This window comes from Trichoplusia ni, chromosome 11 (genome assembly GCF_003590095.1).
Source record: "Trichoplusia ni isolate ovarian cell line Hi5 chromosome 11, tn1, whole genome shotgun sequence".
In the NCBI taxonomy this organism is placed as follows: domain Eukaryota; kingdom Metazoa; phylum Arthropoda; class Insecta; order Lepidoptera; family Noctuidae; genus Trichoplusia; species Trichoplusia ni.
Window position 1 is genome coordinate 12044594 of NC_039488.1, and position 13738 is coordinate 12058331.

General features: G+C 32.7%; 1 protein-coding gene across 3 annotated transcripts in view; it reads right to left on the reverse strand.

Moving 5' to 3' along the window:
* LOC113499018 (protein kinase C, brain isozyme) overlaps positions 1–13738 on the reverse strand; it is a 167313-nt gene that overhangs the window by 12147 nt on the left and 141428 nt on the right. For all 3 annotated transcript variants that reach the window (XM_026879325.1, XM_026879324.1, XM_026879323.1), the window contains exons 2-3: positions 4528–4559; positions 4100–4182 (exon numbers count right to left, since the gene is read on the reverse strand). In XM_026879325.1, the coding sequence (XP_026735126.1) occupies positions 4100–4182; positions 4528–4559 (115 nt within the window). The remainder of the gene's footprint in view (positions 1–4099; positions 4183–4527; positions 4560–13738) is intronic.

Consider the following 13738-nt stretch of genomic DNA (forward strand, 5'->3'; position numbering starts at 1 on the left):
AAAGATGACTTTGAAAAATTATCAATCAGTATAATCGACAATTATTTCATTATTCAAGAATACTTTTTTCGAAATGCCTCTAAAGGTAAATAATAGGTAATATTATGATAAGTTTAATTATCTTTTGATCGAACTTAATCTCCATCTTGTCAAAGAATATAAAAGTCAGTGATGACAGGTGTCATTTCCACTCGCGTCATCTCATTTCAATATGGCCGCTATTGGTGAGAAATTTTTTGCGTAGTATTTATCAACCTGGGATTTGACATTATAAAAAAAACCCTTAAAGCTTTATAAAAGTATTACATTACATGTACAAATAAATTAACTGATTCTAGTAAGAAATAACAGATATAACTCAAAAGAAAAGTTTACAAAAACCTCTTTACATCAAAGTTACAAATTATAATTAGGTAGTTAATTTTCATCAGTAAACAGTGCTTCAAAAGCTCAGAAACAACATAAAAATGTTATCATTTGACTTAATTAGGTCTCTGTACTAAAAATGGCGTCTCTTGAATATTTCTCAGCTCTCGTAATGGAAATGTTCATTTAAGTTGATGTGAACATTTACGTGTGAGTAACACAGTCTGAGCTCCCTTTGATAATTTACACAAATTACTGTTTTAATTAAATATTACTGTGCTATCTTAGTGTCGTCTAAAAGAATGAAAAAAAATTTGAATAGAACCTTTTTGATTTTGAAAAAATTATCTGGGAAACTTACTGGCTACTTTATTCTATTGAAGTTCATTACTTCCCTGTTTAATAATCAAAATCAATAGATTTTATTTGTATTAGGCCCAAAAACAGACTCTTAAGGAGGACTCTTAACGTTAGATGACACAACTACTGACTAAGTGCGCGGTACCAGGTCATACCTAAGAAGAAGAACCGATAACAAGTCCTTAGGATAAATACTCTTTTAAACAAAAAAATGTTCACAGCTCTGTTTCAAAAATCACAAAATAGTTCTGTTATTATTCTAACTTAATTATTTCGTCTTTATTCTTCAGAAAAAGTTCTTCTAACACAAGTTTATTTTTTTTTATTACAATTGCAATAATAACAGTGTTGATTAACAAATTACCCCACTTCAGAACTATTTGAAACAAGATGGCGGCATTCGTTCCCGCCAATTAGTCCAATATGGCCGACTTGTAACGTATTATTATTTGAAGCGATGCGCGCTTGTTATACAATTATGTGCTTGAGACACGACATTTTCTTTGCGTGTCTATTTAGTAGAATGCTTTTTATTTATTACTTATATTTTAATATACTTTAGTGGTCTTGTTTTTTATTGCTGAAAGATTATATGAAGAGCGATACGCTAAGGACTTAAGGGAAAGTGTTTTAATTTTGTTATTTTTGTGTAACGAATAACATTGAATCTTTAATATTTTTTGCTATTTTAATAACTATATTTTACGCACTGTTTAATATGATACATAAATCTATTGTATATTTTGTTTACATTTATTAATTTTACAATAAGTAGATTTTCTTTTCATCGATCACTTATCGCATAGTTAATAAATGGAAACATATTTCCAGATATCTCTAACCTTATAATAAGGTCTCTTAGAATAACACATTTTACATATACCAAGAAGATTATCCCCAGGGCTTGTCGTCACAAGTAGGGAAATTTAATGACCAACAGCGGAAGAATTTTGTAATTTATTTTTTATGTATTCATACTTTACTAGCTGTTGCCCGCGACTCCGTCCGCGTGGTTAGACGATATAAGTTAGGAATTTTTGAACGGAAAATGATTATTTTTCCCCGTTTTTGCCATATTTTCCATTGTATCTTCGCTCCTATTAGTTACAGCGTGATGTTATATAGCCTAAAACCTTCCTCGATGAATGGTCTATTGAGCACAAAAAGAATTTTTCAATTTGATCCAGTAGTTCCTGAGATTAGCGCGTTCAAACAATCTTACAAACAAACAAACTCTTCAGCTTTATATATTAGTATAGATTTCATAATTTCACTAAATGCTTCTATAAGTTAATGATTAAATTATTATTATTAAACCTCAGATAGGTCATATATGTACGGTGCATATGTTTTATTTAAATTTTTGAGGTGTCACTGTCTGTCAAGTCCTCGACGACTGCATAAAACAATTTACAAATACCTAATTTCCAATAACTGTTTAAGTAACAAAAATAAAAACTATTTTAACTCTCTATATTTACATAGAACTGGCATTTAAACGTACACAATTAAAACAATTCTTAACAACCGCACCTGGGAGACACTTATTGTAACTATTATGGTAAAGCTTTCTAGATAGCTACGCCGTAGAGGTTACTCCGCCGTAGCTTTAACGTAGCGTTTTACATTGTATCTGCGCTGATAAGGAGTCTCGTAGCTTACCATTTTATTTATCTCGTAGCAAGATTATAAATTTTCACGTTATATTTTTTTTATAAATATTTAATTGGCAATTTTGTTTAGTTGCCTTAAGCGCCAAAACGTACCATAATCTGGTAAATTATAAGAAATATTTAACGTGCTTACGAGAAATGTTACGTGTAGGTACAAAACTTGAATAAAAATAATTACTAGATTTAATCTCAGCTATTTCAAGTATTACATAAATAACTTTAGTTAACAGAAGAATCTCAATATTTTCAACGAAAACCAATTTTCTAGATTACATTACAAAGTAATTTTAATAAACTGAGTTTGTTTAAATATTCTTAAATTACTAGTATACAGCAAATACAAAATTACAAATGTTCTCAGTAGTAGCCAAAAAGCCACATTATACAAAACTATTTAATGCGTGCCTAATTTTTCAACTAACTTTAAAGTTAGAAACATCGGATTGAACAAGACAAACATCGTGTGTGTTCGGGTGTTTTCGGTTTTTAACGAAGACTATTATAAAGTTCACATAAGCTTGCTAGTTATACAGCGTGTATTAAAAAACCTGTCTGATCAATTGAGGGGTTGTAGTGAAGTGTAAAATGAAAAAGTACTTGTAATTGTTTATTGGATAAAAATAATATTCCCGAGCAATTTATTAAAAAAAAATACCGTTCAGGTTACCTTTGGCAGCACTGAAAACTAATAAATCATGACAACTAGTTAAAATTGAGTTAATTAGTTTAGGGATATTTCTCTTCCTAAATCCCAGGGTAATTAAATTTTGATAATGGCATGCTGTCCATCCAAAGGTTGTCTGGAAGATATCGCTTTTAGCGATAAGACCGCCATTGTACCCTAACGTTGTATGTATTAAGAATCACTGCTGTAATTCCATGGTGTACAATAAAGAATATTCTAATCTAATGCTAATCTAAAGATATTTATCAATATTGTTTAGCACTTCTTACAAATCACTTATCACTTACTCTAGGATCGGACCGGGATTTTCATACACACTGTACATTATAAATTTACAAAAGTCATTGAAGACGATAAACATAATAAATAATTCCGACATCAACCCTTCTTTCACACACTCGATGTACACCGTCTATAAATGTTTATTAAACATAAACTCATTACGCGTAGTGCAGTTTGATGGACGGCTACAACTCCAGCACGCGAACTAACAGTAATTACTTTATGACTGTAAATGTGTAAATGTTTCATAATTATACATTTTTATGGTGTTGTACACGTTAATGTGGATTAAATGTTTTGTTTTATAAGTTACGTGTGTTCGTGTGACTTGTTAAATGATTACTTATTTACAACTTAATATAGTATTGGTTTAATTTTATTATTGTTAATTCAGAAAGAGAAAATATTAAAATTACTTATTAATAAAATCACCGCCAATTTCTGCCAGGCTGATTGGTTAATGCATGTTAGAACTTATAATAGAATTCGAATCTCATTAAATAAGACAAATTAATAAACTATAAAATCTTATGAATACCAGAGTATCAATTTAGCCCAATACAAGAACGACATTGAATTAAACCTTAAAGTCACCAAAAAGTGTCATGCTGGATTCATCATTGCCCATTTAAAATTCTTTTTTAAATAACTTTATTTAGCACAATGTCTTTCTTACATACAGTCGTAACTCCAAAAAGTTTGGAAAACAACAGTTGATTTTATAAATACTTACGTCCGAGTCCGCCCCCTTGTCGGCGCCGGGGCAGGTGAACGTCACATACTCGTGGCATCGCTTGTGCACGACGAAACTGCACACTGCACAGAACACAAAGGTTTCCTACATAACAACTCGACCGTAAACCATTAAGGCCTCAAAGAGATCAGAAAAGAGGTTTTAAGCCCGCATGCCTTGATAATGTGAGGTTCGTGTAATTGTGTCCCTTTTTGAATGTTCTTTTGTAATGGGTTCTGGGATCTTACTATATGTATATAAGGTACATAGATAGGTAGTGGACACTATTAACTTACAAAAAATATTTAATAGTACTAGTGAGTTTTATCCTCATCCCTTGTAAGAAAGTAGCATTTACGATAAATTTAACGGTCACATGTTTTCATTTCAAAAAATTTAATTGCTAACGAAATTATTGTAAATCTTACCTTGACACTGGTAGCCTTGCTTTCCGAAGCCCCTGTAACAAAATAACAGAACTTTAATACAATATCTTCAAACCGTATAAAGAGGAAGTTTGTTTGTTGTTGGCTATTGTTCGCTTTTGTTCTTTGCCTATTAATACCACGGGCCTACTCCCTCTTCAAGTAAGACTGATTCGGAGGCGCAAGCGAGACAGCATACTAGTACTCTCTCACTTCATCTTTGTCTTGAAGAAGAGGTGGTAGGAGAATGATAGCTTTTCTATTTGTATGATTATGTTAGTTGACGTGTAAATTGTGTATAGTATCATATCAGCTAGGTATTGAATGAAGTGTCAAGCGCTGAAAATCAACAAAGAAACTAGCTAATTAAATCTTTGCGATAAATTGAGACAGAAGCTTACTGATACGAAAATGTCATTTGTTAGTTTATTTTTCGCTTTTAAGTACTGATTTATATTAAATCAACTATATTGATTAAGAAGTAGAGTCAAACACTATTAGTGATGTATCAACAAAAGTCTGAAGACTTATCGACTGAAAGTTGTTCTTACTCCAACGTTTATAGGCTATCAAAGTAAACAGGTTTTGACGTGAAGTACGAACCGCCTGAGTATTGAACACTTACTGCAATAAACCTGTAGACTTGTTATTGACTAACAAAGAAGTTGGCGTACGAGATGTGGCTACAGTTTTGAGGGAAAATATATTGAATGGTATCTAGTTACTCATTGGTATTTTTTCTTTTAAATAAACCTCTTTTACATACTTCTAAATATTGAAGTTAAATTTAAATGACTGGAGGGATGACTATTGATAAACTGTAGAATAGATGGGACAAAATAGATATCAATAAGATTATTGGTTAACCTTATTTCAATAGAACAAGCAGAAATATCTAGATAAAATAGCGTTATTTTAACTTATCTACAGTTGGGCGATATCTTCTTTGTAAAACTTTGTGTTTGATCAATCAGATCAATCAATTGTTCTAGAAAACACCGTCCAAAAATAATCTTCTTTATTCTATTTTAATAAGTCATGACATATGTTACACTTCGGTATCATCTCAATTACCTAATAATAGAACGATTAAAAAACATTGTTTGCTTCTGCAGATGTGAAACTGACCTATATCACTTTAATTCTAAACAAGTGTTTTTAAAAACAATGCCATACAGACGTCATAAGCCGTTATTTGCGCGGATTTTGTTATTTTGCGCTAATAATTGGCGAGGTCAGTATTCGTAAGTGTGTGATACACAATGTTTTATTATCAGTTCAAGTGAGGCGTTTGTAATATTGGCAACCTGATGTACTTATATATTATTAAAATGATTTTATAGAGGTTCACCAGGTTCCATACAAAGTATGGCCCATTATTTGCACTATCGAACTTGAATAAGCTCTCTAATGACTAGAAACGAAAAGGTTATCTGTTTAAATTAGTAGCAAAAAAACATTTACCAGAATAAAAAAAAACAAACAACGTTTTTATAAGTTATGTAAAATCGGGCTAAAGCAAAATAACAGAAAACATTCTAATACCCAACACCTAGATAAGCTAAAAATCATTAACATGTAAATTTAATTCAAACATTATTTAAATCTCAGAAACTGTGTTCGTTTAAAAGATTCATAATGCTTGATGGATAGGTTGGTATACAGAGGGACGGGACAAGCAAACAATTAGTATTGAGCGCTCGTGTGGGAGTGAGTGAAGGATTGACAACAAACAACGACCGGGGCTTGACGGCACGGAGCAGTCAACACATGGAGTGAAAACTGAGAAAAGAATTAATGCTATGGAAATGAGTTACATAAGTTTGGCAAAACATATAATTTCTGAAATTATGAATAAAATATGTAAGCGGTGTGGTTCTTGAAAATGTACGATAAGCTTTTTTTAATTATAATTATTTTTAATTCCTCATTAGTCCCTCAGTTAGATAATTGAAAAGTATGAGACACGTATTTTTTCCTTTTTCAAAAAATCTAGAATTGACAAAGATACCGCTTTAAAGTTTAGGAGAAGGGGCTTGTGACGTAATGATATGGTAAAATTTATGCTTAATCGTGACGTCACGCGTAAGTTTCATTCGGTCAATTTATGTTTGCGGAACAAATTAAAAAATACGTATCCATTTTTATACAATATAATATACAAAAAACTACAAGACGGACACTGCAAAAAAAATATTGTCATCATCCCTATTATAATGATATTTTTTTTAATTATTTAACTTAAATTTAATTGCAAATCGAATTTATTGAATTACATAAATACTATTCTGATGTCCTTTATTGACTTTCATAGTTTTTATTTGCATTAATTATAACACTCCGCTTGTTTTTATTTTGATGTTTGTTCATTATTGTTCGTTCATAATTTAACGACCGGAAAACACAGACGGATTCGCGTGTAATTTTCGAGTTATTTGCGTTAAGTATTTAAAATCGATTTTGTTACTGAACTAGCCATTGTTTAGTATAATTTATTGACCGTAGTAATAACAATAACATTAGTTTTGAACAATAAAATTAATTGTGTTCTGTAAAACCATTGTGTAAATCAATTGCTATGTGACAAAACTATGCTAATTTCAAATGCTATAAATTACATAGTCTATTTCCTAACCCCATTATTTGTCAAAGGTTTTACAGGGATATTAATTTAGATATATTAAATTGTCTAACAAACAACAGCAAATCTATACTAATATATAAAGCTGGAGAGTTTGTTTGTTTGTTTGAAAGCGCTCATCTCAGGAACTACTGGTCCAAATTGAAAAATTCTTTTTGTGTTGAATAGACCATTCATCGCTAGGAGATAATGGAAAATTTGAAAAAAAACCGGGCAGGTATACCTACCTAAATCATAACTTATATCTTCTACCCACGGGGACGAAGTCGCGGGAAGCAGCTAGTAATTCATAAGGTACTGTCTTTATTACTCCTCGCCAATACTTTTTAGCCGTGGCATGAAGTTATCCGCAAGCCTACCCGCTACGAATCAATCCCACGGCAACATAAAATTGGCAAAGAAAAATATCCTATATGTGTTAATCCTGGTTATAACTATGTATCTGTTGTACCAAGTTTCATCTAAATCCGACCAGCGGGTTTGCGTGTCGGAGAACCATGCATCCATACATTTCAGCTTTAATAATATTAGTAGTATTCCTCATGAAATGGAAAAGTAACACATTATGTTTTATTTTAAATATAGCTTTTTGATTCTCATTTAAAACATGGAATGATAAACGACTAAATCGTTACATTTACATATGTTTTAAATATATATAATATCGATCTCAGTGGCGTGCACTTGGAGAGGCCTATGTCCAGCAGTGGACTGCGATAGGCTGATGATGATGATGATGACGATATAATAATATGTTTTATCATTCTTGCATTCATTTGAATAAGCCACAGCTCTATCTTCAGTTAACATATAGTACCTAAACATTCCAAAACGAATTCTATCCAGCGGTAACTATCCACGTTCTAAAGCGATATGCATCGGTATTGAATCGGATCCGTCGCTCGCAAGCGCCTGTAACAATTACGTATACAAGTGGACACCTGCGTCTCTATCGTATCGTATAGCTGCGACATGGACAGCTCCCATTTGCTAAGTGGACTATTCTGACAAATAAAAGGATTACTCTTAACAATTGTGAACGGTATTACTAGTGCTATAAGAGTAAATTGTTGTGAGAGTTGTTCCTTTATTGAAAGAAGCACTGGATCTGATTGCTTTTTCAAACTACCTTTTGAGAATTGTTACGATGAAGTAGGGGTTAAGTTTTTTTTTGTAAGTGTAAGTTTTAAAGTTTTTGTTCTGTACCACGTTTATTAAGGGTTTGGATATACTAGCTCAAAATATGGTAATATAAGTAGAATTACGTGGTATATTTTTCGTAACTGACATACGTTTGACACGGCATAGGAATATGAACATACAGCCCAGCATCCTATAAATAACCACCACTAATGTACTCGTATATAAAAAGCCATTTCATTCTCTTTTCTCATGCAAAGTTCCCTTTTCAAATATTTTTCCAGTGCAGCAGTGGACTGTTCTAATTAAAAAGTTAAAACATTTAAAACTACACCAAGTAAATGCAGTGTAAACCGTACGCATTTAAAATTCGAATGAGTTCCAAAGCACATTCGCTTTTTAAATAGTTATCTAGGTATTAAACGCTTAGCCAGCCAGTGCGCAGGAAATGGACATACCAACTGTAAGCTAAATGGGTAAAACGGAAATTGTTTTTTTATTTCTTTATTTAAATGTGTTCTATAATTCTGGTACTTTAAAGGTTAGTCCGCTATTTTCTTATGTAAATGAAATTTATATAATCAACGTCAAATAGATTCGATATTTTCATGTTAAATAATACGAAAATACAGTATATCAAGATAATATTGTAATTGAAAGGGAATCAACGGTATTTAAATAAAAATAAACGTAAGAATCATTATAAAGGTAATAGGCGGTTTAGCCATTTAGAAAAATTACATTACCATATTTAGTATAACCTCTTTTGGCATAATATAACGGTAACAGTTGGTTTTGCCTTCCCTTTTCACGATATTCAACTCTATATAGTCAACCACCAGTACATAACGTAGATTTAAACATAGCAATAGAATAAGGAAAAGACAGGCAAAATATACGCAAGAAATAATGTTAAGATATTCCCTTTGTACAAATAAAGACGGTTTACAAATTACTGTTTGGTTTAACACCATCCACCATAAACCACATTCGCTAAACATCTGAACACCCTTTACTGACTACATAATAAGAATAATGCCGTTGTGGGAGCAAGATGGCGCTATACAGATTAGCACATCTCTCTCTTTCACACCAGCTTTAGTCTGTCTTTCAGAGGTGATGGTAGGACTCGGTTTAGTGTTTATTCATTCATAAATATTAATAAGTTCGAATGGTTAGGTTGCCACTACTGCATATTCAACAGAGTGACAGTTCTGAGTTATTCTGTACGCAAGACGTCTGACCAAATACAAATTTCGTCTCTCGTTTAATTCAGATTAGCTTGGCTCTTGATGCAAGTTATATAATGGTTTAAGCAATTTGAACTCCTAATTGATAGATTACAGTTTGGTAGTTTGGTTTGGTTGTAAATCACCAAACAGTTTAGGTGTTATTTAGCATAGTTAATGTGTTTTCGATTGGAATATGAAGATAGAAGGGAATTAAAAAAAGAAAAGAAAACAGATTAAAAAAATATAGGCGTTCCTTTTTTGTGCTGGTAGGTCTTTTGAATTGAATGAATAAGATAGAGAATAACAGAATATAGCTTGCATAAACGGAATCATTTGCTACAAAGTGCAACAAAACGAAAAAGCAAATAATTTAATGAAACATTAACACCTTGTATCGTGCGCACAAAACAACTAGACGAACAAAACGTCTTTTGAACGTGCTAGTGCGACAGACGCCGGATGGGGTGCGCGACAACGCGACAACTAAACGTCGCGATAAAATCGCTTTGAATACTCCGCCGTACTGCGATAGTTGTGAATGGGAAGCTTTTTGTGATTATGTTTGTTTAGCCGTTCCGTATTTAAATTTTGTTATGGTTACGTGCGTTGTCTTACCTCGGTCTTGATTTGCAGGGATAGCTATGGGGTAGAGATTATGAATGGGCAGCTTTTTGTGAGTTTTAGTCCATAACTTGGTCCGTATTTAAATTTTGTTATGGTTATGTGCGTTGTCTTACCTCAGTGTTGCTTTGCAGGGATAATTTCGCTTTCGACTATGGTGTAGAGATTATGAACGGGCAGCTTTTTGTGACATTTATTCGATAAGTTGTTTCGGATTTGAATTTTGTTGCGGTAATGGTGTATTTTCTTAGCCCGGTCTTGCTTTGTCGGGTTGCTTAAGTTTTCAAAGCTACGGCGTGTAGATTATAAATAGGTAGCTTTTGTGACATTAGTCGAGTTGTTTTGCTATTTTGGCTTTCGTTTTAGGAAATTGTATCGTCTCATGCGTTCAAAATTTTAGAAATTGCTCTGAAAGGAGAGGAATAGCATAAATCGATACCATACGATTATCCAAATCCCTAGTAATTAAAAGCTATCAACGCATTTGTAGTAATGAAATAACTCTTAAATCTACAATAATAATGTCCTGTATGATCACATTTTACTGTCGTTCATCAAAAACAACCAATCCTTTAAATGTTTCGATATTCCAGAAAATATTTAATTACATTTTAAACACGTACACGAAATTAGAGCATGGAGTATAATCACTGCCTAGTCATCAGCGTTTTCCAATCGGCTCTCTCGCGCCATTGGGCCGTAAAATTGGCACCCCTGCACCGCCACCGACCCTTATTGGCGCTGCCGTTCGAGTTTTTATGTTGGCAGCACAATAGAACGAAAAAAGTAAAGGGACTTTTTACTTGAACTTCGGGATATTGAACCGTTTTATATTTGGAATTCGAATGTAATCATTCTAGAAGAAATGATATGAACATGCATTTAATAATTTAAAAATGTGTTTTTTTTTCGTTATTTCAGAATTTTGAAAAAGTAATGTATTGGAAAAACCGTTTAGTAACTTTTTTGAAAGATTTTAGAGCGATTGTGGTCTAAGTTTATTTAAATGTTTTTAAAGTCACTTATTTTTTTCAATCATAGTGAAAATGATAATCATTGATTGTCATCAATCATTGATTGATATTCAATGACTTTAACACATTTGGGTAAGAGTTTCAACTACATGCGTCACATGAGTCTTCACTTTTTTTATCATCTTGACAAGTGAGATTTACGTGGCTGTAGTAAGAAAGTAAGTACGCTTTATGGGCAAAAGCATACCATATTAAAATATATGATGTTGTTTAGGCGTATAATTAGTTACCTTAAATAATACATTCAACTTGTATTTTCTTATCCCATTATATCATATAAAAAGTGAGTTTTTTTAACTGTTCTATAGTAGAAGCCTTGTAAAATAATCATACAGCAGTATATAAGTAGCGGAATTAATTCACTACAAACACACAAACCTATCAAATACTTCATAAACAAAATCAATATCAAACTAAAGACCGAAAACATGAACCTATACAGAAAGTAAACACTTCAGCACTTCAGCTCGTAAAGAACGACTGTAGCCATTATCGAAGCGAGACAGCGCTATACAAAGCCCTTAGCGGCATCCCACTCGCACTCCGCAACAGTTCTGCGTGCACCTATATTACACCTCCATTAACTGTATAATCTGTGGCGTATTAATAGTCGGGCTGGAAGTCTGCCAGGTACCCTACTGGAAGCGACACGATTGTGTCAAATAAATTACTTTAATTGTCTTCGTGAGAAGTGTAAATCATATAATTGTAACAGGACTCTAGTTAAGAATAATGGGACTGAGATCAAAAGATGGAAGTTATGTGGGTATTCATAAATTGTTACATTGTTGCTAAATTTCTATAAGACTTTACATAATTGTGTTATTATGAATTTTGCAAACAAAGCTCCGCCGCGTCAGCTCATGGTTAAGGACTCCGGTTGTGACCGAAACTAGTCGGGCACCCCCGATAAATAAGCGGGAGTAAACCGTTGTATCATTAAATAATGAATCAGTCTCACGATAGTTACTATAAAAAAAAAGCTCTTCACTGCTAAAATGCGTATTTTGCAAACAATTCGAGAACTCTCTTTCTCTTGACTGCAATTTTTTCTACTTTGCGAATTGCCGTGAAATCCCTATTATACCTAATAGTGTAGATATCAGAACAGAAAATAACTTAACTAAGTGACTACTTTCAAATACTGACATAAAAACTTTTGCCACCACTCAATTCGAAGCTCAAAGATTCAAAATCACTTACGAACGTATTGAAAACTTCCATAACTTCGTTCAACAAGTCAATGAATCTAGAGTTGTAAAGTGTCTTCAATAGACTTGAAGCGACTACTTGATCAATTAATTAGCAGCTGTGCTACACAAGTTATGTTAAGACTAACATCTATATACTTATACTAGCTGACCCGGCAAACGTTGTTTTCCATGTACCTACATAATATGTTAATTCTAGGAAAAAAAACTTGATAGCTATCTAAACATCAAAAATTCACAAGTGAACGACTGGACCGATTTTGCTAATTCTTTTTTGTTCTTGTCAAGAGGAGGATTTTATGAAAGAAAAAAAAATTAAAAATTGAGTGGAACATTAGAAAATTTAAGAGTACTTAACCACCATATCAAGTGATCCTGAGTTTTGTTACGATGGTGATTTGTTGAATCTGCCCCCAATACTATAGAGACACCGGGAACGAGACCTACGTCTTCAAGATGGTGAAACCGCGGGGCAGAGCTAGTCATGTTATAAGACTAAGACTGCTCCAGTTGAAGAAGCAAGATGGCACTCTACGCGGTATATAGCACCATCTCCTTTCCACATCTTTGAGACCAACTGCAACTGTTTTACTTTAAGTCATGGTAGTAGGCCCCTTGTTAGGCCATCAAGTATCATAGTACCTCCTACTATAGTACACTTGATAAGATATGATACGCAATAGTTTGCATTCAGTATGGTAATTTCCTATTACCTAGAACAAACTAAGTCTATTTGAAACGTACGCTTCAGTACTTCAGCACAGACCTGGTATTCCAATTTAAAGCTGTAACTATATAATGAAGGAATCTTGTAAATTCAAGGGAAAGGCTTATGTTGTAATTATAAGTAATGACTGCGCTTTTTATCTGCATAAATTATTTGTTTTAGACTATACACAAAAACCATTTTTATTTAAATATACTTACTTTATTATTATTTTAACGAAATTTTTATTTTGGTTAACGATACGGGCGGCTTGAAAAAGAAGTATCAAACTATCTTACGAGTTCAAATTTAAAACAAAACAGTTCTATTTAATTCTAAACATTCGAATTCCGAAAGAGAAATCTTAAAACAATAAAATCCATCCATTTTCCGCCAAATATACGACATCATTTCCCAGAACGGTATTCGAAATTCGATATTTCAAATTCGAATAACGTTCTATAACCGTTGGTTGGTGCTCCCCAAGGAGTTTTGCAACGAGTTTCAGTTCTCCGCTATATATTAGCGCCAGTTGCCCACAGTTTAAAGAGTTTTCTCGATATATCGAAAGAGGTAGGTGTGTTGAAATAAAAACGATGCTTTATTAAATAAGTAACTGATGAAATAGA